Source organism: Mya arenaria, chromosome 4 (genome assembly GCF_026914265.1).
Source record: "Mya arenaria isolate MELC-2E11 chromosome 4, ASM2691426v1".
NCBI lineage: Eukaryota > Metazoa > Mollusca > Bivalvia > Myida > Myidae > Mya > Mya arenaria.
In genome coordinates this window covers 22,951,349-22,978,607 of record NC_069125.1, presented here as the reverse complement: position 1 = coordinate 22,978,607, position 27,259 = coordinate 22,951,349, and the positions used below count along the sequence as shown (strand labels likewise).

The window sequence follows — 27,259 nt, the reverse complement described above, 5'->3', positions numbered from 1 at the left end:
AGACAGTCTAATGCAACCAATGACAATTGCTGTTACATACAGCTAAGGTCGTGACGTATCGCGCATGGAATCCACGTTGACCGGCTTAGTCTCAACACATTTTCTACGACGAAGCAGTTTCTTTCATCAATACTTGACGATGACAGTTGTTTAACTTACAGAACCTTGACGCCTGTTATTTACTCATCTAAAACTAATGCTGTCAGACGCACCGTTTTTGAGGTAAGCTCAGAAATGATGTGAAAGTCTGGTACCATGCAGTTGCTGACTAATCGCCCTTTTTGGTATTATTTTTGCAGAATTTTCTAATGACTTATGTGGTTACTCTAAAGGAGAAGACCAGTGGTATATTGTCGATGGGTTTACGAATATCACAGGATGGAATGGGATCCAATGTATTTCCTCCCGTTGCTTATCTTGCACATCAGATAGTCTAGAAAGCAAGACATGTAATGCACCAGTCAATTGTAAGCACGGCCCCCAGGTCCGGGGAATAGCGGGGACTTTGACTTTTGGTCCAGCCAACCCCGGAAAAAATGCTGTCCTGGGGGGACAAACACATGGTAAAAATCTAGTGCTGGCTCGATATACCGATAAATCATTTTGCACCGATGTTTTAACTTCAAATTCGGTTCGGTTATCGTTATTGTTGCATTTCGGTTCAATGGGAAACAACTCCGTAAACTTACAGTTAGTACGAATATTCGAAAAATATAGCTCGACATAAATTAAAACGATATCAAGACCGTTTGCAATATCTAACATGTCTACTCATCTAAGACGACACCATAAGATCGACATGTCGGTAACAACAATTACATTCCCGACTCTAGTGTTAAAATCCGTTGACCAACCCTTACATCAAGGTACGCTGTAGCTATTTGACTTGCTTGCCGACAGACTGGTATAATTATGATTTTTTTACTCGTTTTCAAAAATAAATTTACATGACGGCATTGAACCATAAGTCAATGACGAAGACAAAAGTTCATTTACCAGTACAGCAACGGAATTGGCCAGGCAATTTTCATTAATTGCATGCTCATTAGATAATAGTTTTTTAACTGTCTACAAAAAGATGTCAATTTAACATAACCATTTTGCATCGTCATGTATAGGTTTAAGAAAAGGCTTGTTAGTTAATACATTCAACTTTTTTCTGTTTATCATTTGATGCTAAGAAGTATTTTGTTGTTTTGTGTAACAAAACTACACTCTTTGTTGCTGATTTTTGTTTACATGTAAGTTTTTCTGAAATAGACCATTTTGTTCTATAACGTTTGCTGTATCGTATCGACAATACATATCCCATATCGCCACCTACATATTGCAATATGTATCTTATTGAAAAATTCTGAGCAATACCCAGCCCTAGTAAAATTCCTGCCAAATGCCCCTGCACCCAGGGAACCTAGGTAAGGCCCATTCCCCGCTTTATTTTGCACGAAGACAAAACCACCGCATTCACTCGGCACTGCGGGCAGCCTGAAAGGTTAAAACGGCCCATTTCCCTGGCTATCCCCAGTTTACCTCCAGACCTGGGTGGGCCGTGGTTACAATTGACTGGTGCACAAGGACAGAAACGCTAGCTTACATATGTCAGAAACTACATGTGCACCCCCAGGGTCTATCTGATGTGCAAGACAAGCTAGCTTACAATGTCAGAAAATACATGTGGACCCCAATCCGTCCTGTGATATACTTAAACACAGTGACAATTTACCAAAAAAATACTTTAAAGGGATCCATATACCTGGGAAGGGAAAAATTATACTTTTTCAAGAGAGGAATGGGGCAAAATTTTGGCATCAAAATGGGCTGAAGAAAACACTGTTCCTTTTTTCAGTCCTTGGTCTTCTGAGGTACTCATAAAAGGCGACTACAAACTTCCAGCTGCTCAACAATCAGATGAAGAAGATGAATTTGATCTTTACAATTTTAGGAAAAGGTACTGAAAATCTTAATATAACTGCACATGTATATGCATATTCAGGCCTATTAGTTTTTCTCTTCATAACTCAGGATATTTTTACCAAAACTCAATTGTATTTTGAAATCACGCAGTGATGCCAATTTTGTTATGTTACTCCTACTGATTGAAAGGTTTCATAGACAACTAAAGCCACAACGTGAATGTTAAAATCATACATTTATATACATGTACATTGATATTTATTATGTTTCTATCAACTCGAGTTTCTGCCTTGCAGGCTGTGTGTTGACAGTTTACAGTTGAATGTGGCAGGTTCAGAGTGTAGCAGTGAGGATTTATATGGAGATGATGACAGCTTGCTTAATGATATTGAACTCTCTACAGCCTACTGCACTCTCGAGACAAACTTAAATGATGTTATAGGTACATATAATTTAATTGTGTTGTCTGTATCCAGTTTGTGTATCCAGGCTAACAACAAAATCAACATTTAAAGAACTTGTTGCAGATGGCTTCAAAATGATATATTTTATTATGTTTTAAACAGTCTATATTCTGAAGTCGGAACTTAGTATCGTATTTCCCCGACTATAAGGCAATCCGCTTATAAGACGACCCCCTAACTTTGCCCATGAAATCTGGTGTTTTTGTCTCGACTCCTTTCTAAGACGGGGTCGATTTTTAAAGCAAATCCAGCACTTGAAATTCTGTGATAATGTTAACGCTAAACAGTCAATTATCAACTAAATTTGTTCATTTGCTTAGGATTATTGATTTTTATTTTCCGATCGTATGGTATGTTTGAACCAGCCTAGACACAATTTTGGGAGATTAGTGGGTTCATACGCTATTTGATTGACCTATTTAAATACAAACCATTGCAGTGCATCTTTGATCTTTACACAGCTTGTGCTGTGACGTCACAAATTGTACTGTTTGATCTGCACCCGACAAACAGCACACATTTCATTACATGTGTTAATGAGTTAAATTTTCGCTGGTGTTTGTTTGACTTGCAGTTGATGGGACTTAAATTTTGAGAAATAAATAACCATTGTTGATTGCAGATTAATTAATGTAACGATTAATGAAATGTGTATTGAAATCTGCTAGTTACATGTATCTGCATGATATTCGCAAAGCCTTATAGTAAGGAAAAAGATTTATTTACGACATAGAAAAAAAATTAATTCATTTTTAGCTCGACTATTCGAAGAATAGGTGGGCTATACTACTCGCCCCAGCGTCGGCGTCCGGTTAAAGTTTAAGGGCAAGTTGGGATTTTCACTTATAAATCCAATACCCTACATTCAATTGACTTAATACTTCACACAGTTGTTCAGGGCCATCACATGATGAGGTTACATAACTCCATATTATTCTTTACACAGATTATGGCCCCTGATTGACTATGGAACTTGGGTTAAAGTTTTAGGGCAAGTTGGAATATTTATTAATAAATTCTATATCCTTTGTTCAATTAACTTAATACATCACACAGTTGTTCAGGACCATCCCACAATGAGGTTACATAACTCCATATTATCCTATATACAAGTTATGGCCCCTGATTGACTTAGGTTAAAGTTTTAGGGCAGGTTGGGATATTGTTTAATAACTTCTATACCCTTAATTCAATTGACTTAATACTTCACACAATTGTTCAGGACCATCACCTAAGGCCAGAGTTTTTATATCTTTAGATTTACGGGAGCGCCGTACCTAAATATTGCAAAACCCAAATAAAAATAAAATTAATTTTAGTAGTTTTATTTTTATTTTTTCCGACGAACGTTGCTCCAATTAAGAAAAAAAATAAAATTAGTGTTCTATAACCCATATCTCAGAACCAACTGGTGTACCAATTGTCATTCATTATCGGTCTTTTTACTGCACAAACCACGTAAACCAGTCGGATATCGGGGAAACAGAACAGGTACCCGTTATCATAACAACGTCCTGTCAAAAGTGAAAGTACCTTTTGTCATACCCCTTATTTCTCACAATTTCTGCAGCTATATAGAAATGTGTTACTACAAAAACGTTACGATGTTTATGTTTCATTATTTAAATCAAACCGTGGTGAACTTAGAGCGTGTTTATTGTGATTTTTTTGTAGATTCAGTATGTTGTTCGCGTTTCGTGGAATGATTGCGAAACTTCCGGTCAAAATAAGGAGACAGAAATTCGTGGGTTGTATTGTCTATTAAAAGTCATTGGCGCACGTCGTATATTAACAAGGATGAATTGGATTACAGCGCAAAAATGTATAGCTTCCAGGGCTCTCACTAGGCTGAACATTTTGGGAGAAATGACTTCTCCCTTCAGCCAATTTAGGGAGAAGTGGGGAGACTTTAAGGAGAAGTGATATTTGTAACACCTGATACAAAAACTATGCCATACCATTCACCTAAGTTTATATTCACATAAAATTGATTGCTATAACTATATAAAATGTTCATTAAATAATGTATCATTTTTGGCTCAGCAAAAAGCATCTAAAATGAAACAAACAAAAAAAGACAGCTTAGGTTTTGAAATAATCAAAATGACCTAAATTAACTGTCAATATAGTAGAGGGACGAATCTTGTTTTGGTACGTTCGGGATGGGTACGAATGTCACATTTAGCTATGCTGTTATTTACTTGTCTCTTGCTAAATAATTTTAAATATGCTAACATTTAAAAACCAAATGACATTTAAATCACTGTCCTTGATGAAAAATTTACCAATACATAATGGGAGGTTGAAAAATTAACTCGGAAAATTGTTCTGACAAAATGGCGACCTCGCCGAATTTTTTTGACATCTTAAACTGTGACAGGAGAAAATCACTGTAAGTAAACTCTACATAAAGCAAAAAAAAAATGTGTTTACAAATCAATTTTTATCATGGACATTTTACAAAAAAACAATCAAATATTTAATGATACGTCATGTTATTGATTTTCTTAGCGCCTACTTGCCGAGATGGCTATATTACCGTCTGCTTCAAAAGCAACAATGTTTAAATGTCTTGCATTGTTTGTTCAATACATATATATTAATTACTTTTTAACTTCATTAATGCTTGACACGATTTTCCATAATTAGGTTGCCTTTTCTATCTCATTTTAAAGAACTTATATCATTTGATCAGGGTCTTCTCAATGTACATTCTGATTGGTTAACTTTCAATAGCTCCGCCTACTGGCGATGTTTTGGTAATTGGATGACACAGCCCAATTATCGGATTAGGAGATTACCAATTTGTACGAATGACTTATTGCCTGTTTTGACTAATTTGACAATGGCAAAATACTCGTTGATTGACAGATTTACAATGTGCTAAGATTTTCGGCGAAGTGAATATCGCTTTGATGTTACAAATGGGCGAAGTCTGGGAATTTTAGGCGACCACTTCGCCCAAGTCGCCCCCTCGCGAGAGCCCTGAGCTTCTGACAAACACAAACTGCAAAATGATATCGTGTTCATCATAGTCAAAATGGATATTTTTGTCTGAATTTGACTCTGGGGAGCATTGAACACACTGCTTCACGATCACATATTTGAAGAGAAAAACACAAGGTATCGTGCTATTCGTAGTTGTTAATTAGTTTAATAATGTTTTAGAATTTAAATCGTTATAGAATACTGAAAATGATGTAATAATAACATAGTGTGTGTTTCCGATAAAACAGAAAAAATCTGAACATAAGATATCTGGCAGTCAGTGCAAGAAGTCAAACTTATCCGTTGCTTATTGCCAACGGGCATAGCTGGAATTAGAAGGATATTTTTCAGGACTGATTTTAAAATCAGTTCTTAGACCTGGTTTTTTGAAACATATAACACTTGTAAAATTTATCTTAATGCTCCCGAATTTTCTTTGGTGAAGTACATAAATGTAGATTTTGACTGTCTGTGTATGTGTAAGCCCTGTGAAACGTTCAAGTGAAGAGGAATTTCCATCAGGGCTTCTACTTTTTTTGGTTATATTTTCTATATAAAATCCACATCACGGTAAATTGTCACGGTGCTATTTCGTTAAAGACAGAAAAACACATTTGACCTCCTTATTATACCGTGTCTGAAACTGTGTTTAATGTTTGATTACTTCACAATGGAAAGGATATGCTTATATTGTGGGCAAACGGTTAGAATTGGCCATTTAAACTTCTTTATTACACTGACATGTTTCATAAAATCCATGGGTTGATAATATATGCACCTCATATGCATAGATGCATTCGAACAAATATATACAATTAATTTCAATGAGCGCTTGAACTCACAGTGTTGAGGTCAATATTTTCAGTCAATAAAAGGATCTTTTAATTATGCTTTTGAAACTTTATGGTGATCTATCACCCTTTTTTCAGCCTATGAAATAGCTGACACAAGTAAGGTGTGTTTTGTCTTCATGATATAAGAAGATTTAAAAAATAAAAAAAATCGGAGAAAAATCCGTTTTATTTTTATTTATTTCTCCTTTGGGACATTTTATGCATTTTATTTTTATTTTTATTTCCTCCTCCTTACCCAACTTTTTGAAAAATCTCCCGTAAATCTAAAGATAAAAAACTCGGGCCTAATGAGGTTACATAACTACTTACTAAGTTAAGGGCAAGTTGGGAATTTAATAAAAAAAACTTCTATACCATTCATTAAATGCACTTAATAAAATTCAGAATTATTTACGACCATCTTACAACAAGAAACATAACTCCTTGTTAAGCCTAAATACAAGTTATGGCCCTTGAATTATTTTTTTATGCCCCCAAAGGTGGGCATATTAAAATCGCACTGTCCGTCCGTCCGTCCATCCGTCCGGCTCTGTAACTTTCCCTTGTGTGGACAGTTTTTAAAATAACTTAACACATGCGTTCCACATACCAAGACGACGTGTCGCGTGCAAGACCCGTGTCCCTACCTCAAAGGTCAAGGTCACACTTAGTGTTTATTTACAATGGATTGCTGCATATAAGGACATACCGTAAATGACTGGGTATAAGACGATATGGGGTATTAGACGCAGGGAAAAAAATCTGTGAAAAATCCGAGAAAAAAACTTTTAATCTATGTTTTTGGTTAAAAGACGCATAGAAAAAATGTCAAAATCGTCCGGCATTTTCAGCCACCATGTTTGTTGACAGTGACAAAAAATATTTTTTCGTGAAAATGGTGATGGTTATCTTTAAAACCATACAACCATACTGTCGAGAATGAAAAGTTATGTTATGCAAAAAATATTTTGACAGTGCCCAACTTTGCTTTTTTATATGTAAGTTTGATTATTGTTTAATTCAATGTATTATTCAAAATAATATTGAATACCGTAATTCACAAGAGTTCGGACACTATAAATTAATTATTTTTTTCGCTCTCCGAATACATAGAAAATTATCATTTTTACATTTTATTTAAATGTTTGTTTAACCTGCCTTTTTTCTTCATGTTTGCTTTTTACCACTTATTAATTTATCCGTAGTAATCAATGGTCATAAACTTATTTATTACGCCTATAAGTGTAAATCCTTCATGAAGTTAATATTTGTAGCCCGGAATTATGGCCATTCTGGTTTTTCCGACCTAATCCCCCGGTACAAACAAAATTAAACCATTGTAATATACCGTACACATGTAACTTAGGATACAATAGAGTCACTGGACGGTTACATGAATTTCAATAGCTTGAAATTCACCTTTTATTTGTACCGGCATGGGAAAACCCAGTTATGTTAATTCCGGGCTATATGTATTAAAACACCATTTTATACATGCACTGAACTGAATAAACACATTCTATCGGCTTCAGATCAAAGAGTCACACTGTGTGACGTCACATAACTTACAGTTATACCCACGAGGATATCGTGGAGAGCATGGACATTGCTATGCAGGATTAATGTATAACTGTACGATTATTGCTTCATATAGTCTATAAGTGTGGTACAAGTTTGAAATCCCTTGATTGCCCTTGTTGTTTGTTTAATCCTCAAATAAATATATCACACTTCCTTTTCAACAGGCAATAAATCGTTTAGGATGGGTAGTAACTAATTAAATTGTCACAGTGGTGTATACGGTTAGGTAATCTAGCCAGGCATTGTAAAGATAAAAATCAATAATCTTCGTCTGTGAAACTTGGTAACTATGAAAGTTATGATTGATGTCCTTTGGGTGTCCGAAAATTAGGTACGCAAAATAAATTATTTTGGGAAATAATTATGGGTGTCCAAATATTTAGAGTGTCCGAACTCTTAGGTTAATTACAGTAACTTTAATCGAAAAATATTTTTGTTGAAATTATAAACGTCTTACGATATACCGTATCCCGATCTTCAACTGCCGTTTTAACCCGTATATACTCGATCAATATGACGCGAGTAACATCCCTTCCTACATAAATCTAAAACTCTTGGCTTGAAATTGACCTCAGAAAAAAAGTTCAAAAAATTGTTACTGGGTATTATACGCAGGCATTTTTTTGCATCAAAATCTGAGGGGAAAAAGTGCGTCTAATACCCAGTCATTTACGGTACTCAGTATAGGTTGTCGTGTCCGGGCTGTAACTTTCCCTTGTATGAACAGATTTTAAAATAACTTGCCACATGTGTTCCACATACCAAGACAACGTGTCGCCTGCAAGACCCGTGTCCCTACCTCAAATGTCAAGGTCACACTTAGTGTTTATTCACAATGGAGTGCTGCATATAAGGACATAGAGTATAGATTGTCGTGTCCAGTCTGTAACTTTCTCTTGTATGGACAGATTTTAAAATAACTTGCCACATGTGTTCCACATACCAAGACGACGTGTCGCGTGCAAGACCCGTGTCCCTACCTCAAAGGTCAAGGTCACACTTAGTGTTTATTTACAATGGAGTGCTGCATATAAGGACATAGAGTATAGGTTGTCGTGTCCGAGATGTAACTTTCTCTTGTATGGACAGATTTTAAAATCACTTGCCACATGTGTTTGACATACCAAGATGACATGTCGCGTGCAAGACCCGTGTCCCTACCTCAAAGGTCAAGGTCACACTTACTGTTTATTCACAATGGAGTGCTGCATATAAGGACATAGAGTATAGGTTGTCGTGTCCGGGCTGTTTCTTTCCCTTGTATGGACAGATTTTAAAATCACTTGCTACATGTGTTCCACATACCAAGACGACGTGTCGTGTGCAAGACACATGTCCCTACCTCTAAGGTGAAAGATAGTGTTTATTCACAAGGGAATTCTGAATATAAGGACATAACAGTGTAGGTTGTCAAGTATGGGTGGTATTTTTTATGTTCAGAGGCAATTTAAAATAACTTGCCATATGTATTTGACACATAAAGGCAAGATCAACTTTTCATGTACTGACCTTGTTCGTAGGTCAATGTCACATTCGGGGGCATTCGTCACATACTGTGACAGCTCTTGTTTTTTGTTTTTTTAATTCTTGTTTTAAAAAGTCGGAATGATCCGATATTCATGTTTATTTCCAGTGAATTATTTTAAAAAGAACTCAGTGTCAGGGCTTCTAAAACTTTGGAACCTCAATCGGTCCGGACCCGGTGACAATCGGTCTTGACCCAGCAACTCCCCAACCCCTCCCAAACCCCTCCCCCCCCCCCCCCCCCCCCCGAAAAAAAGAAAGACCTGTTCAAAAGTCCGATTACTTTCAAATGTCACACATATTCGCGACGTCTTTTCTGTCAATTTTTTTTCGCGAATAGGGTTCTAAAGCCGCTTAGCCGATTCAGATAGTCATTGATACAAGCTTAATTCAAATGAGATTCTCATAGAGTTCTGCGGCGTTTCTAATAAGGAAGACTGCGATTGTAAATAACTGTGGCTGTCGAAAAGCGGTCAGACGACAAAAAGTGAAACAGTATTATGATTTATTTGCTTAATGCATCTACAGTGGGTCAACATTCAACTGATACTCTTGAAAAATAATATATATCTAGATTTATAATCGGGGCTTCAAGCTATAAGTGTGATATCGACAACGATTTTTTCATTACTGCGAATTAAAATGACGTAAGAGGCGCACTCAGCTTCCAGACTATGTAGTTAATCAAGCGTGTCGCTGTTGATATCCTATATATGACTAGGTTCGGATTAACAATGATATAGGCACATTTAAATTTAACAGTTTGGTAATCAACAAACAGATATATCACGTAATGATCGACGACGACATAGCATATTCATATTGCCATGTGAAAATATGGACCGATTTTAACACTAAATCAGGATAGCTGCAAGCACACAATTAACACAGTTTGTTTAATTGTGTCTTCTGCGACCTACCAATACACGTGATTGGACCGATTGCAAGTGTCTGCTAATTAACAGATAGGCTATAGAGTGATCAGTGTAGCGGAAAAAGCAGCTGTCGCATTAGTCACATGGTAACTAAGACACTTTTATGACCTTTTGGGGGTAGTTTTGAATGTGTGAATGACCCATGAATATTTGTGTATTACAATTTCTGCAACTTTTACTGGCCTAGTCGTTTTGGACCGAAATTATAAAAAAATGACAAAATTTCGGACCGATTTTTTTTACACTTTTTGAAACTGAAATCGGTCTGGCTTGGTCAAAATCGGTCCAGACCGGCAAATTTCTGGTTTTTAGAAGCCCTGCTCAGTGTGATATATAGATTCAAACTTTCTGCCTTAAATAAGTTAAAACTGCTAGCATGAGAGCCATTGTACATGTATTTCAGTTGTAGAATGCATCCTTTTGAAGGTCAAGACCTGGGTTCGACTCCCAGTGGTGGCAACATTATGTGCAATTTTGAGTGTTGCAAGCCTTCCAGCGTTCCTACTTTTTCCTACTTTTCTTACTTTTTCCTACTTTTTTAACAGCTTCCTACTTTTTCCTACTTTTTTCTAAAAAACTCCTACTATTCCTACTTTTTTGAAAATAAAGTCCGCAAAAATATTAAAGTTTGATCTTTGTGCAAGTTTTATTTGCAGGAAATGAACAAAAGATGTCAAACTGGCTGGTTTCTGTTATTGAAAGGTGTGGCAACATGTTCCACTTTGATGTGCATCATCTTTTCACCCACACAGTTCAGCAACAGAAACCGACCATGCATTATTCATAAATAAATAAAATTTTCAATGTGGCATATAGAATGGTATGATTTTGCATTAAAAACTTCTCCTCTTGGTAAGTTAATAGCTATTAATAATTACATATTTAACCAAAAATATTCCTACTTTTCCTACTCTTTGGTAAAAAATATTCCTACTATTTCCTTCTTTTCTGTCAGAAAACCTCCTACTTTTTTCCTACTTTTTTGTTAGTGGCTGCTGGATCTTTACACTTTGCAATAATAACCCAGTGAAAAGGTGAATCAAATAACATTTAGACAATTTATTTTTGGCAAATGTTTTAAACAAAACTTTCAAAATGCATACATTTTGTAGTAATAAAACATTTTATTATTGCACAAACTATTTTAAAATAGACTGTGTAATAACAAGTTATATTACAATTACATGTACATGGCCACTATTATAAAATAAACAGTTGGCTAGACATGGTAAGAATCATAACTAGACTATAAAATCTGACTAGCATCAAACCGTTGTTACAACATGAACTGGCAAGAATCTCCACAAAACATATATAAATCAATACTTTGAATGATAAATGATTAGAATCAATGACTAAACCATTTAACTCTTAGAGCGCTGTCAGAATTGTACAGGTCTTTGGGACCAGTGTAGACCCATGGTCTACGCTGTTCACTGCTTGGACACTTAAAACCTTACCTACTGACTTGGCAGCGAACAGTGTAGACCTTGATTGGTCTACACTGGTCACAAAGGCCGGATATAGTCGTGCTTCATGCTTTAAGGGTAATAATATAAATCAATACTTTATAAAATTATAGATTGGAATGGAATAGGTTTAGATAGACTAGAATCAGTATCAAAAAAGCTTAGACTGACTGATAACAAATAATACCATTTTCTTTTTTAAGCAGTAAAACAGCAAAACTAGTACACACAGTACCTTCATTAAATATTTCCACAACTTAAAAAAATAACAATTTCCAGTGTTTTAAAAAGATCTGCTGTATTAGATCCACTGTTCATTCTGTAAAAATCTCAAGCATGATGTAAAATAATCAATATAACTTTTAATAGAATACCTTGTCTTATTTCCTAGTCTGGACTTGACTGGACTTAGGTGGTTAAAAATTCCCAGAGTCAAAACTTGGAAAAATATGTTCTGACTCTGACAAACATATTATTTAGTTGTTCATTATGTAACCCAATGCATCCTTGTCAAATTCCAATATGCACCAGCGAGTGTTTAGTTGCAACGACATCTTTCTTACTTTAACTTTCAGTTTCACTTTCATGTTTATCTTTTTTTCCGAAAGATAACAAAAACATTCAACGTTCCTATTGCCAATATTGCGACATTGTATTTTTCATAAATGGCATAACCATAACAGTTATACAATACTGTTTTATTATAGAACTTAACTGTAACACTGACAAGATCTATGCAGTTCTCCTTTCACTTTCATTAAAATTGACAGGAAGTTAGCATGCACCTGTTTCCCGCGCTTTTTAGACCATGTGCTACGAAAAATGTTTATTTTTCTGTTAACTCATTAAAAACTTATAAGAATTTTTTTTTTTTATTAACCAGAGATACAATAAAACAACTTAAAATATATCTTAGCATTGTTGTTTTTCAAAACCATCGCACTTAGCGGAAAAGCGGAAGGTATCGGTTAATTTGCATAATGGGCGGAGTTAATATTACGTCATTGAGTTTGAGTGCTGCTAATTGACATGGTTACCCATCAGATTCCAGATCGATAATCTCTTGTCACTTCGGGTATTATTGCTCTTGCTGGTTAAGCAAACATTCAGTTCATGCATTGAGGCTCCTTTCAGATGATACCGACTCTCACACCGAAATATCCCAGGTCAAAACTGACGCATACTACAAATGTATGATGTGTCAAATTCGGATCATTTACGATTTCTGTGCGTCAAAACCCGGGAGCTCGGGTCAATTGAAAGCCCTGCAGTTTAATATCACAGCCAATAAGCTTTTTGCCATTGTTTCAACTTGTCAAACTGGAAACGTTTGTAACTATGCGACGAGTTTGGACATAACTAAATTATTTAAATTATCGTTATCATCACAGGCCAGATATCGCTAAAAATCTGACTTCTCGAATTTTGGGGCATAAAAAAATTGCGGTCGGCAGTAAAAAATTACGGTCGGTCGGGTTACAGGAAACAGACATATTTTTTTAGGCCTTATTCTACAGGTATTTTTATGGCATAGCATTAAAGGAGTTTGAAATAATCATACTCCCTGGGCATTTTATCAAACTATAAACTTTACTGATTACATTTAAAAGTTTATAGGCCATTTCATTCCACAGTCAAATGAATCACATTGAACTCTGCCTTTAATTAAACTTTCGAAATAGCATAGCTTTTCTTTTTGTTAACATGGTCCAAATTCCTTTGAAATTATTGATGTATCTGCAGAAGCCACTGCCATTGTTGATGATGTTCTTGTTATATCGACAGATGCCACTGCCATTGTTAATGCAAGTTGGTGTGATGAAGAGTGCCACTCCCCAGCTAATACAAGCAGTATAAACTCAAATACTAACAACAACAGCAAAGGCAGCAGTACCAGTATTGCCATCAGCAGTGAGTTATCAACTTCATCTACAGCATTGTGCACAAGTCCGACTTTTCCAACTTTACCAGAGGCCTCTCAAGCGTTCACATGTTCTACACTGTCTCCTGCCAGTAAATCAAGTCGAGCAAAAGCTGGCAAAAATGGTCTGGTAAAGAAATGGTGAGTTTATGTTGTTTTTCAGGAACTGGTTAAAGATTTTGTTTATATTCTGTTGAAGAGATATTTGTCTATTATAAGCAGTCGTGTACTGGTAAGTTTTAGAGCTAAAGTTATAATGAAGGAGTTTTTGACATTCTGGAATTTAAATACCTATGTACTGTAGAGAGACGTATCATGAGGGACATTTCGTTCTGCCGACATACAACTCCAAATACTCAAGAAAGTTTACAAAGAATGTTTACAAGTTTCAATACTTTAAAAACAAAATCATGCATTTTTATCTGCTGTCATAGAGTGCAGTTTTATGGCAGTTCGTACGAATGCTACATTATACAAGTGGAGGTTATTTGCTGTGTTTTAACATTTTAAATGCACAAAAAGTCTATTCCCTACATTTATGTTTCAAAAGTTCAGCTATACGTAAGGGGGAAAAAAATCTGTGTTTCGCTTCTTGATTTGGTTTTTAGCTGGACTATTCAAAGAATAAGGAGGCTTTTCTGCTCGCCCTGGCTTTGGCGTTTGCTTGGCTGGCAGGAGGGCTTTGTCAAACTTACCTATGGTATCAAATAATTTTAGTTAGGTTTGACATATACCGACCAAACTTGGTATGTAGGAAGAGTTTATGGAGACCTTTCATGGGATTGCGTTTGGGGCCCCTAGGATCATGGTCCAGGTCACTGTTGCCATAAATAGTAAAATGGTCAGTACTAAATAACTTTAGGTAGGGTTAACATATTGTGACCATACTTGGTATATTGGAAGTGCTTAAAGAGACCTTTTATGGGTTTGTGTTTTGGATCCCCGAGGGTCATGGTCAAGGTCACTGTTGCTTAAAATAGAAAAAATGGTTGGTCATTAATAACTAAAGTTAGCGATGACATATTGTGACCAAACTTGGTATGTAGGAAGAATTTATAGAGGACTTCCATGGGATTGCATTTGGAGCCCTTAGGGTCATGGTTGATGTCACTGTTTCTAGAAATAAAAAAACCCAGTTGAAACTGAATCTCACAACAAAGGTTGAAGTTCTTCTGTTGATCATTGAAAACCTGGCTTTGTTGCTTTGAGGCGTTTCTTGTTTACTTTTAATTTACTTTTTTATTGCTTTTGACAGGCACATATAACATCATTATTGTATTCATTTCTAAGACAAAGCAGCGTAAAGTCGAGCACGCTTTCTTAATACAGCTCTTGTTATGAATAAAAATAGTCTAGTATTGGCATATATTGTTTGCATCATTGGTGACATTCAAAAAATGTAACTTGGCCATGAATATAAAAACATTCAAGATGAATTGCCAGAGATAATACACATATTTACAGATCTATTACTCTGGCTATAGTAATTTTTTAGTAAAAACCCTGCGACACAATATCTTCTTTTTATTTTGTTTAATGTTGTAAATTTCAGGAAAAACATGTCATCAAGTGATCGATTAAAACTGATTGATGAGCTGTCATTGACGATCAGCCACCAGCTAGACCTTCGAGAGCAAATGGAAATTATCAAGATTATCGACCCTTCTGCCAACCTCAACCAGCAACGTATGGAGTTTGTGATAGGTCAGATTTGTTGCCTTATATATAAATGTCTTTATATAAATATATAAATGTCTTTATTCCAGAAGAAAAAGAAAATACTTCAACTTAATTAATTTGAACACAGTATGATGTTAGCATGATTTTTATGCCCCCCGAAGGTGGGCGTATTAAAATCGCACCGTCCGGCCGGCCGGCTCTGTAACTTTCCCTTGTATGGACAGACTTTAAAATAACTTGCCACATGTGTTCCACATACCAAGACGACGTGTGGCGTGCAAGACTCGTGTCCCTACCTCAAAGGTCAAGGTCACACTTAGTGTTTATTCACAATGGAGTGCTGCATATAAGGACATAGAGTATAGGTTGTCGTGTCCGGGCTGTAACTTTCTCTTGTAAGGGCAGATTTTAAAATAACTTGCCACATGTGTTCGGCATACCAAGACGACGTGTCGCGTGCAAGACCCGTGTCCCTACCTCAAAGGTCAAGGTCACACTTAGTGTTTATTCACAATGGATTGCTGCATATAAGGACATAGAGTATAGGTTGTCGTGTCCGGGCTGTAACTTTCCCTTGTATGGACAGATTTTAAAATAACTTGCCACATGTGTTCCACATACCAAGACGACGTGTCGCGTGCAAGACCTGTGTCCCTACCTCAAAGGTCAAGGTCACACTTAGTGTTTATTCACAATGGAGTGCTGCATATAAGGACATAGAGTATAGGTTGTCGTGTCGGGCTGTTACTTTCCCTTGTATGGACAGATTTTAAAATCACTTGCTACATGTGTTCCACATACGAAGATGACGTGTCGTGTGCAAGACCCATGTCCCTACCTCTAAGGTGAAAGATACACTAAGTGTTTATTCACAAGGGAATTCTGAATATAAGGACATAACAGTGTAGGTTGTCAAGTATGGGTGGTATTTTTTTATGTTCAGAGGCAATTTAAAATAACTTGCCATATGTATTTGACACGTAAAAGCAAGATCAACTTTTCATGTACTGACCTTGTTCGTAGGTCAATGTCACATTCGGGGGCATTCGTCACATACTGTGACAGCTCTTGTTAATCTGTGAATAGATTCCTGTATATATCACTACAGGGATGATACAATCCAGAAATAATCCTGAAATCTGGATTGAGAGATTTCAATTTCAAACTTTTGTACAGTTAGTTTGTGGCTGGATATTGGCATTAAACATAGTAAGAAGTATCTTGCAACAGATATTAATGACTTTGGAAACAATTTCCACAGGATTCAAAACCCCTCAACCGAGCTGTGGGTCTCACTCTCTAACCGAGCTGTGGGTCTCACTCTCTAATACTCTAACTTGGATTTTCAGTCTGATTAATGGCATCTCTGATTAATAGAAAAAGAACAATTCCCGAGAACATTTCCTTTACCACATGTCCTTTTACACTACTTCAGAAAGTGCACGGGAGCAAACAGACTGATTTATTGACATGCATATATATTTTGTGTAATTTAAATGAACTTTCAGACTTGAATGTGATAGACGACGTTAAACTACAGAAGATCCAGGACATTGTCAACTTCCACTGTGTTCAATCCTCCGACCACCTCGATAACCAGTCTCAAGCATCACCTAGTAAAAAGTTCTCAAAGGTATTTAAAGGAGAGCTATGCAATGTGGTTTGCAGGTTCTTTATCATTGTTTTGTTTTGAGTACAGATATTAGGCTAAACATAATTATGCTGAGTCATGTCATACATTTAAATGCGCTTAAAAGTAGACTCCAGCCTAAGCCTCAGGGCTCTTGCGAGGGGGCGACTAGGGCGAAGTGGTCGCCTTAAATTCCCAGACTTCGCCCATTTGTATCATCAAAGCGACATTGACTTCGCCAAAAATTTTAGCACATTGTAAATTGGTCAATCAGCAAGTATTTGGCCACTGTCCCATTAGTCAAAACATCGCAATTAGCCATTCATAAAATTTGGTTATCTCCTTATCCGATAATTAGGCCGTGTCATCCAATTACCAAAACATCACCAGTAGGCGGAGCTATTGAAAGTTAACCAATCAGAATGTACATTGAGAAGACCCTGATCAAATGATATAAGTTTGTTAAAATGAGATAGAAAAGGCGAAATAAATATGAATAATCGTGTCAAGCATTAATGAAGTTAAAAAGTAATTGATATATGTATTGAACAAACAATGCAAGACATTTTGAACATTGTTGCTTTTGAAGCAGAAGGTCATAGCCATCTCAGGCCATCGGCAAGGTGGCGCTAAGAAAATTAATAACATGAAATGTTCATGATAAAAAATTGATTTGTAAACGCAAAAAATAAATAAAAAATGGCTTTATGTAGAGTTTACTTATAGTATTTTTCTCCTGTTTACGATGTCAAAAAAATCGGCGAGATCGCCATTTTGTCAGAACAATTTTCAGAGTTAATTTCTCAACCTCCTTTTATGTATTGGTAAAGTTTTCATCAAGGACAGTGATTTAAATGTCATTTGGTTCTTAAATGTCAGCATATTTAAAATTATTAAGCCAGAGACAAGTAAATAACAGCATACCGTATTATATCATGTATAGGACGCTAGCATAGATAGGACGCAGGCAAAAAAATTGTTGAGAAAACGGGGTAAAAACCCTTAATATATAAGATAGGACGCAGCGGAAAAATGTCAAAATCGGAGCCGAAAAATTGAGGTTGGTCAAGTATTTATAACATATATATTGAAGTAAAAAACAAACAAAAAATTGTATATAAGGCATATTTTGGTAACTGTCTTGTGTATTTCGATAATTATTGTCGTATTTTGGTAATTTAGCGTACACAACAATGATATATGTCTTGACATTTTGAGAACATTTACGCATATTATAAGACTTATACAAATGCCGTAATAGTCCCGACTGACAGTCAACCGTTGCAACCGATGCAATAGTCTCGACATGCCTTCTGAATGACAGTCAACTGTTGCAACCATTGCAATCGCAACAAAACTGTGTATTGTCAAAACTGATGATTGTTTTGAAAAGGCTTGTCGCTGTGCGGATTAAAGCATGTCGGCATAATTAAGTGTCAGTAATTAGCTTTGACAGGGGAAGGCACATCGGGTAAAGTGCGAACAAACAACCATAAGGTATTACCATCACAATAGTTTGTTCTATTGATGTTTTTTCTAATAACAGACAGCGGGTGTTTTTCACACCTTCGCACATTTGAAAAGATTTGATAGTGACAATAATGCTACTTTGCATTATGCACATTCATTTATCAATTTTTATGCCCCCTTTTGAAAAAAGTGGGGTATATTGTTTTGCACATGTCGGTCGGTCGGTCTGTCTGTCTGTCGGTCGGTCGGTCGGAATACCAAATGGTTTCCGATCAATAACTTGAGAACGCTTTGACCGAGGGACCTCATACTTGGTATGTGTATTGGTCATCACCAGCAGATGAACCCTATTGATTTTGAGGTCAGTGGGTCAAAGGTCAAGGTCAGTGTGACCTTTACATGAAAAACGGTTTCCGATCAATAACTTGAGAACGCTTTGACCCAGGAACCTCATACTTGGTAGGTGTATTGGTCATGACCAGCAGATGAACCCTATTGATTTTGTGGTCAGTGGGTCAAAGGTCAAGGTCAGTGTGACCTTAACATGAAAAACGGTTTCCGATCAATAACTTGAGAACGCTTTGACCCAGGGACCTCATACTAGGTAGGCTTATTGGTCATGACCAGCAGATGAACCCTATTGATTTTGAGGTCAGTGGGTCAAAGGTCAAGGTCAGTGTGACCTTTACATGAAAAACGGTTTCCGATCAATAACTTGAGAACGCTTTGACCCAGGAACCTCATACTTGGTAGGTGTATTGGTCATGACCAGCAGATGAACCCTATTGATTTTGAGGTCAAAGGTCAAGGTCAGTGTGACCTTAACATGAAAAACGGTTTCCGATCAATAACTTGAGAACGCTTTGACCCAGGGACCTCATACTAGGTAGGCTTATTGGTCATGACCAGCAGATGAACCCTATTGATTTTGAGGTCAGTGGGTCAAAGGTCAAGGTCAGTGTGACCTTTACATGAAAAACGGTTTCCGATCAATAACTTGAGAACGCTTTGACCCAGGAACCTCATACTTGGTAGGTGTATTGGTCATGACCAGCAGATGAACCCTATTGATTTTGAGGTCAGTGGGTCAAAGGTCAAGGTCAGTGTGACCTTAACATGAAAAACGGTTTCCGATCAATAACTTGAGAACGCTTTGACCCAGGGACCTCATACTAGGTAGGCTTATTGGTCATGACCAGCAGATGAACCCTATTGATTTTGAGGTCAGTGGGTCAAAGGTCAAGGTCAGTGTGACCTTTACATGAAAAACGGTTTCCGATCAATAACTTGAGAACGCTTTGACCCAGGAACCTCATACTTGGTAGGTGTATTGGTCATGACCAGCAGATGAACCCTATTGATTTTGAGGTCAAAGGTCAAGGTCAGTGTGACCTTAACATGAAAAACGGTTTCCGATCAATAACTTGAGAACGCTTTGACCCAGGGACCTCATACTAGGTAGGCTTATTGGTCATGACCAGCAGATGAACCCTATTGATTTTGAGGTCAGTGGGTCAAAGGTCAAGGTCAGTGTGACTGTAAGCTGAAAAAAGGTTTTCTGATTGTCCATATTTTATTTTCTTATATAGTAGACAGTAGAAATTTATATGTCACTAAATGCATGAGTTGAAGTATCAGTTTTCAGTGAACATCTAGTTTAATTATGCCCCCCTTCGAAGCAGAGGGGTTATATAATTGCTTTGCACATGTCGGTCGGTCTGTTGGAAGACCAAAGCTTGTCCGAGTGATAACTCAACAATTCCCGGACCTATGGTCATCAAACTTGACATGAAGATTAGGTATGACCAGTAGATGACCTGCCTCATATGCATCCAATGACAAATCAGCTGTCATTTCAGTCCATGCATATTTCATTCAATTGTCCAAATATTTCTGGCAACTTGGCGCTCAGGGGGCATAATGTTTGACAAACATCTCTTGTTTAAAACAGTAACATACAACAAAATGTTTTGTAAAATATCGAAACATTAAAATCACAAACAACGATTAATTGATATTTACCTCCTTTCCCGATTTCCGTTGCCGTTATAACTCAATCCAGTTAAAGTGCACTCACATCGAGTTTTTGTGAGTTTTATAAAAAAGTAAACACTCGTGTGTTTTTTTCAATTTATTTCTCAATAAATCAGTTTAAAGTAAACATTCAATATATTTCTGCGTGTGTTAACTTGCGTGATTTTACCTATGTTAGTTGTTCTCTTCGGTGACGCAGTACAGATATTTACTATTACCGCGTTCTTCCCCGGTCCGATATTTTCGACCTGAAATGGACTTGGAAAAAAACAGATGAAATTCTAATAGCATAGAAAGGACGCAGGCAATTTTTAAGACGAGAATTGGTGGTAAAAAAGTGCGTCCTATGCATGATATAATACGGTAATTGAATGTGACATTCGTACCCTATTACGAACGTACCAAAATAAGATTCCTCCCCCTACTATATTGACAGTTCAATTATAAGGTCATTTTGATTGTTTTAAATCCTTAGCTGTCATGGTTTTTGTTTCATTTTAGATGCTATTTGGAGATAAACTATGTGACATTGACAAATACACTTTTGCTGAGCCAAAAATGATACATTATTTTATGAACATTTTATATAGTTCAAGCAATCAATTTGAATGTGAATATAAACTGAGGTGTGTGGTATGGCATAGTTTTTGTATCAGGTGTTACGAAAAGTATCACTTCTCCCTAAAGTCTCCCCACTTCTCCCTTAATTGACTGAAGGGAGAAGTCACTTCTCCCAAAATTTTCAGCCTAGTGAGAGCCCTGAGCATATGTTAAAAAGCTGGTATGAATAAATACTTAATACATTTGGACGAAGATGATTGATTTTCATATAAGTGTATGTTTAAGAATCAGTTACACTGATGTATTTTGTTTCATGCATTTTTATCTGCTGTCATAGAGTGCAGTTTCTATGGCAGTTCGTACGAATGCTACATTATACTAGTGGACCGTAGTTTGCTGTGTGTTTACAGTTAAAATGCACAAAAAGTCTATTGCCCTACATTAATGTTTCAAAAGTACAGCTAGGTATACACAGGAATGATACTTATGCTCCCGGAAGGTAAAGCATATATTCACCACTTTGTCTGTTCCTCCAGCCATATACGCGTCCGGCCGTCACAGCCTTGTCTGGAGAACTTCTAAACTACTGATGGGACTGAAATAAAACTTGTATATATATAAATGACAATGGGAGGAAGTGCAGTGCACAAGAACCATAATCCTATAATGTATATTTATTAAGTAATCTACCCTTAACCATTTTTTCACAATTGGTGCTTTTCCGAGACATTATCTTGTACTAATGGGATCTTAAAAGAACTTGGTCTATAGGTAGATGGTAATGAGAGGAAGCGCAGTGCACAAGAACCATAAACCTTATTATTAAGTTGATTCTACCCTTCATATTTACCTAGTTATCTCCCCTTACCCTTCTATATTCCATAATTGGTGCATTTCCAGGCCATATCTTCGAATGTACTTGAGGGATTCAAATGAAACTTGGTATATAAATTAGTGTTGTGCCGATGATCGATTAAAATTGACAATTGATCGGAAAGGCCTGCGTCAGCGACAATCGATAGTGAAATTTGAACAATCGATTATAGAAAAAAAGGGACAAAACCGCTATTGACTAATTTTCTTTTCACTGGTTAATGCTAGTTAATGTTGAAATGTTAAAGTGTTACTATGTTAAGTTATCTAGTCATAATCTTATCAAGTCAGTATGTCACAACAGTAGCTTTAACAAAATTTCTTTGTAATTTAACTGCTGAAGAGTTAGTTTTCAACTTCTCATGTTTGTGGTTTGAAAGTGATATTTATGCCCCCGAAGGTGGGCATATTAAAATCGCTCCGTCCGTCCTTCCGTCCGTCCATGTGTCCGGCTCAATAACTCGTGTCCGGGCTGCAACTTTCCCTTGTATGGACAGATTTTAAAATAACTTGCCACATGTGCTCGGCATACCAAGACGATGTGTGGCGTGCAAGAACCGTGTCCCTACCTCTTAGGTCAAGGTCACACTTAGGTGTTTATTCACAATGGAATGCTGCATATAAGGACATAGAGTATAGGTTGTCGTGTCTGGGCTGTAACTTTCCCTTGTACGGACAGATTTTAAAATAACTTGCCACATGTGTTCGGCATACCAAGATGACGTGTCACGTGCAAGAACCGTGTCCCTACCTCTAAGGTCAAGGTCACACTTAGGTGTTTATTCACAATTAAATGCTGCATATAAGGACATAGAGTATTGGTTGTCATGTCCGGACTGTAACTTCCCCTTGTATGGACGGATTTGAAAATAACTTGCCACATGTGTTCGGCATACCAAGACGACGTGTCGCGTGCAAGACCCATGTCCCTACCTCTTAGGTCAAGGTCACACTTAGTGTTTATTCACAATGGAATGCTGCATATAAGGACATAGATATAGGTTGTCGTGTCCGGGCTGTAACTGTCCCTTGTATGGCCAGATTTTAAAATAACTTGGCACATGTGTTCGGCATACCAAGACGACGTGTCGCGTGCAAGAACCGTGTCCCTACCTCTAAGGTCAAGGTCACACTTAAGTGTTTATTCACAATGGAGTGCTGCATATAAGGACATAGAGTATAGATTATCGTGTCCGGGATGTAACTTTCCCTTGTATGGACAGATTTTAAAATAACTTCACACATGTGCATATAAGGACATAGAGTATAGGTTATCGTGTCCGGGCTGTAACTTTCCCTTGTATGGACAGATTTTAAAATAACTTGCCACATGTGTTCGGCATACCAAGACGATGTGTCGCGTGCAAGACCAGTGTCCCTATTTCTTAGGTCAAGGTCACACTTAGTGTTTATTCACAATGGAGTGCTGCATATAAGGATACAGAGTATTGGTTGTTATGTCCGGGCTTTAACTTTTTCTTGTATGGACAGATTTGAAAATAACTTGCCACATGTGTTTGACATACCAAGACGACGTGTCGCGTGCAAGACCCGTGTCCCTACCTCAAAGGTCAAGGTCACACTTAGTGTTTATTCACAATGGAGTGCTGCATATAAGGACATAGAGTATAGGTTGTCGTGTCCAGGATGTAACTTTCTCTTGTATGGTCAGATTTTAAAATAACTTGCCACATCTGTCCACATACCAAGACCACGTGTCGCCTGCAAGACCCGTGTCCCTACCTCAAAGGTCAAGGTCACACTTAGTGTTTATTCACAATGGAGTGCTGCATATAAGGACATAGGGTATAGGTTGTCGTGTCCGGGCTGTAACTTTCCCTTGTATGGACAGATTTTAAAATAACTTGCCAAATGTGTTCCACATACCAAGACCTTATATATCGAATAATTTTTGTTAGGTTTGACATATACCAACCAAACTTGGTATGTAGGAAGAGTTTATGGAGACCTTTCATGGGATTGCATTTGAGGCCCCTAGGATCAAGGTCAAAGTTACTATTAATAGAAAAATGGTTGGTATTGAATAACTTAAGTGTCAACATATTGCGAGTAAACTTGGTATATATAATGAGTTTATAGCGGCCTTTCATGAGATTGTGTTTTGGGCCCCCGAGAGTTATGGTCACTGCTTTTGACAGGCACATACATCATTATTGTATTCACTTCCAAGTCAAAGCGGCATAGTCGAGCGAGCTGTCTTATGACAGCTCTTGTTTTCCAACTGGTGTATAAAAATGCCACAAGCATTCACCTTCTATCAGCACATTGTATTACAATTTCTGCCTTTTCATAGAAAATGGGCGTATGGCGAGCATCCATCGCTTCCACTTGTTTATTTTATGTTTTCAATTTTTTTCAAAGAAAAAAAGTCTAGGTATTGTCATAGCATTTTCGTTATTGTCGGCGAGCAAATACTTCAAACTTGTCCATAATTCATAAACCAAAATCAACAGATGAACAAAGGTGTTCTCTCCGCAGCGCCCTTGTTAAAATTATATTTTTCTTTCAATTTACTAAAAAAATATTTTGGAGGTACATTCTTTGAGATTGTTGGTAGCTAAAAATGAAAGTTAATTTCTCACAAATTAAAGAATGTCGAATTTAAACCATAACCCTTGATAGCACTTCGCATTTTATATCCTATGTTGATGTTAATGAAATCATTCAAATGAAAGACATCTTGTGACAAATTCAATCTCATTTTTAAATTGTCTCAGACAATTTTTTCCTCTGTCAGCATTTTGGCATGTGTAATACACTAACACAAACTAAATTGTAAAATCAAAGCAATAACTAGTCTTAGAAGTCGTACCTTAAACCAATTCACTCTTTCAATATTCAATGAAAAATAAAAAATCTTGATATTATGAATTTTGTTGTACGATTGTTACATGTACACTTTTTCCCTTAAGAATTGAAGTTTGACTTGTTCTTACAGAGAAGTAAAAACCAAGACAGACGACCACGAATTGACAAACATCGCGTACAAAAGGAATATCGCCAGAAATTGAAAGAAAAGAGAAGTGGTTTGTTCGCTGTGGAGGAACGAATGGCTGTCTCCTCGACTAGTATGGAAGAAGAAATAGATGTGCTAGGATGATGTAGATTATAGGAAAATGCCTTACATGTCCTTTCTAGTACAAGCTAACTGTAACAAGCATCGACTCTTAACCCATTTTGCAATTTAACAACAAGCGTTGTTCATTACCAGAGAAATTTAAAAGTTCAGCTTCATAAACTATTATTGAATGATTTTTGTTCTAGTCATTATGATTCAGTTACATTACATTGTATAACATCAATCTGTATAATGGAAGTAAAAACACATGGTCATTCATTGATGTGAAAGGTTGGAAGTAAAACTTTGCAGCATTAAAAAGGACATATATGGTGTTGAAATAAAGTATTATCATACATGCCATATTTTCTGGAGACCATTCAGGGAGATTTGTTCAAAAGTCTGAAAATTCAGGGGGATTTTGGTGGTATTCAGGGGGATTTTTTAAAAAATAAAAATTTCGAAGTATTTTAAGACGCAAGTACGAAAAGAACAAATTGCCATAATTTTGAAAGGCTCCCTAGGGGATTATGTCCAGAATTTAAGGGGATTTGGGTCACATACCAGGGGATTTTCATCATCGCCATGTAGCATTACGGGCATACCACATACGAATTCACCTTGTTTACCCCTTTTTCCAGCACTTCATCTTTATTTTTATGAGACACAGCCATATTGCATAATAAAGGCACTCACATGCACAATAGAATACTTCACAGAAAAATATGTTTCAGAGACAATTTAATGGGCTTACCTTCCTCTAAAATTGGATACAAAATCTGCTGCCTATGATCATAAATGATGACATTCAGACTAATAGAGAGAATGGAATGAATTATCAATATTTTTCATTTCAATTCCCAAATAGTCAGATTTGTTTGCTTCTGATAAAAAGCAAATGCATAATTTATTGTTTAAGTTCATAAACATATCTTCTTTTGGCATTCATCAAAAAATAAAAACATCACCACCATAATAAATAAAGTCATTTCATCCGAATTGTCTACTTTCAGTTTCTCTTCTGGAATTTCTGTTATTTTCCGATATTTGCGATGAAGGTCAATGTCATGTATGTAAACATATTAGTGAGGCATAACAAAAACAGCATTGTCTATTAGTTATTTTAATCCTTTTCTTTACTGAATAATTTACTGTCACCTTTAAATTATTAATCCTTTTGATGACAATGACACATGTTTTGAAGAACGCTTTAATTTGTTACATCCTCTCTGATTGGATAAAAATGATAGTTTTAACCAATGAAAATCTGGCCAGTCTAATTTACATTTCTTACGCAAATTCTGTCAGTTTCAATCAAAACAATGCATGAAATGTGCCCTGCTGATTTATTGAGTGTCACCCAATAGGTGTTGTTAAAACACACCATCAGTTGATAATCCAATTAAGCTTCAGGACAGGAAGGGCATTATAACTGTAAACAGGCATATATAATTAAACACTGTGATAAATTTGCGTAATTTTAAACACACTTTTTTTAAATTCCGGGGGATTTTATCCCCCTCCGGGAGACCGGGGGATGGGTCGAAATTCCGGGGGATTTTTCCCCCCTCCGGGGGATATGGCATGTATGTATTATGAGCAGCTACTTACAGAATAAGATTAAGACTACGCTTAGTGAATAATTTGTGACATGACAGTTGATTTAAGCCAGGTACTGTGCACTAGTACTATATTATATAATACAAATATTTCTTTGTTATCATGTTAAGTTTGGCATATAACAATGAAAAAATACCCTTGTTATGCAAAAGATCATGTTTGATATATTTTCATTTCTATGTTTAAATGATTTATACTCATTCTGGTTTCCTTTAAACTTACAATGCATAGTCAATCTTTGATCTCGAAACCCAAATCAAGTGATAGGGTTATTGTAAACTTTGAAGTTAAAATGTTATTTGCATAATCAATTTTACCAAAAAGAGGAGCACAAAAAATAGTATTTATAAAGTTATAAGAATATATATTTAATAAGAATGAAATGCATGTCAAAATTGATAAATTTGAAAAGAAATAATCACAATAGGTTCCATTTTAAAGTGTTCAACATCCACGATATTTAATGTTATAAATGTGTGCTACAGTCGGTTTTAGACTGCCAAAACCAATGTGCTCATTTATACTTGTACATGTTTTATCATCCTCTGCATTCCTTTAAAATATTTTTTTAAGTGTTTATCAATTTAATGCAATTGAGATATTTTTGCATGTTATTTTCTACAATTATGGTTTGAAAAAGTTTGGAAAATCTTGAAAGAAAAAATAAAAGCTTGAATAATGAA

General features: G+C 36.4%; 1 protein-coding gene across 1 annotated transcript; it reads left to right on the top strand.

The window, feature by feature from the left end:
• Positions 1-53: 53 nt before the first annotated feature.
• Positions 54-27,259, top strand: LOC128231670 (protein FAM199X-like). The gene is made up of 7 exons (XM_052944730.1): positions 54-222; positions 1,847-1,948; positions 2,211-2,356; positions 13,494-13,770; positions 15,182-15,333; positions 16,818-16,942; positions 24,837-27,259. Exons 1-7 carry the CDS (start codon positions 197-199, stop codon positions 24,996-24,998), a joined length of 990 nt encoding a protein of 329 aa, XP_052800690.1. The 5' UTR covers positions 54-196; the 3' UTR covers positions 24,999-27,259.

Bases quoted from the DNA above. Each gene is read 5' to 3' on its own strand.
- LOC128231670 (XM_052944730.1), top strand. From the start codon at position 197: ATGCTGTCAGACGCACCGTTTTTGAG. The intron at 1,949-2,210 runs GTACTGAAAATC...TCTGCCTTGCAG, and splicing joins CTTTACAATTTTAGGAAAAG to GCTGTGTGTTGACAGTTTAC. The intron at 2,357-13,493 runs GTACATATAATT...TTATATCGACAG, and splicing joins AAACTTAAATGATGTTATAG to ATGCCACTGCCATTGTTAAT.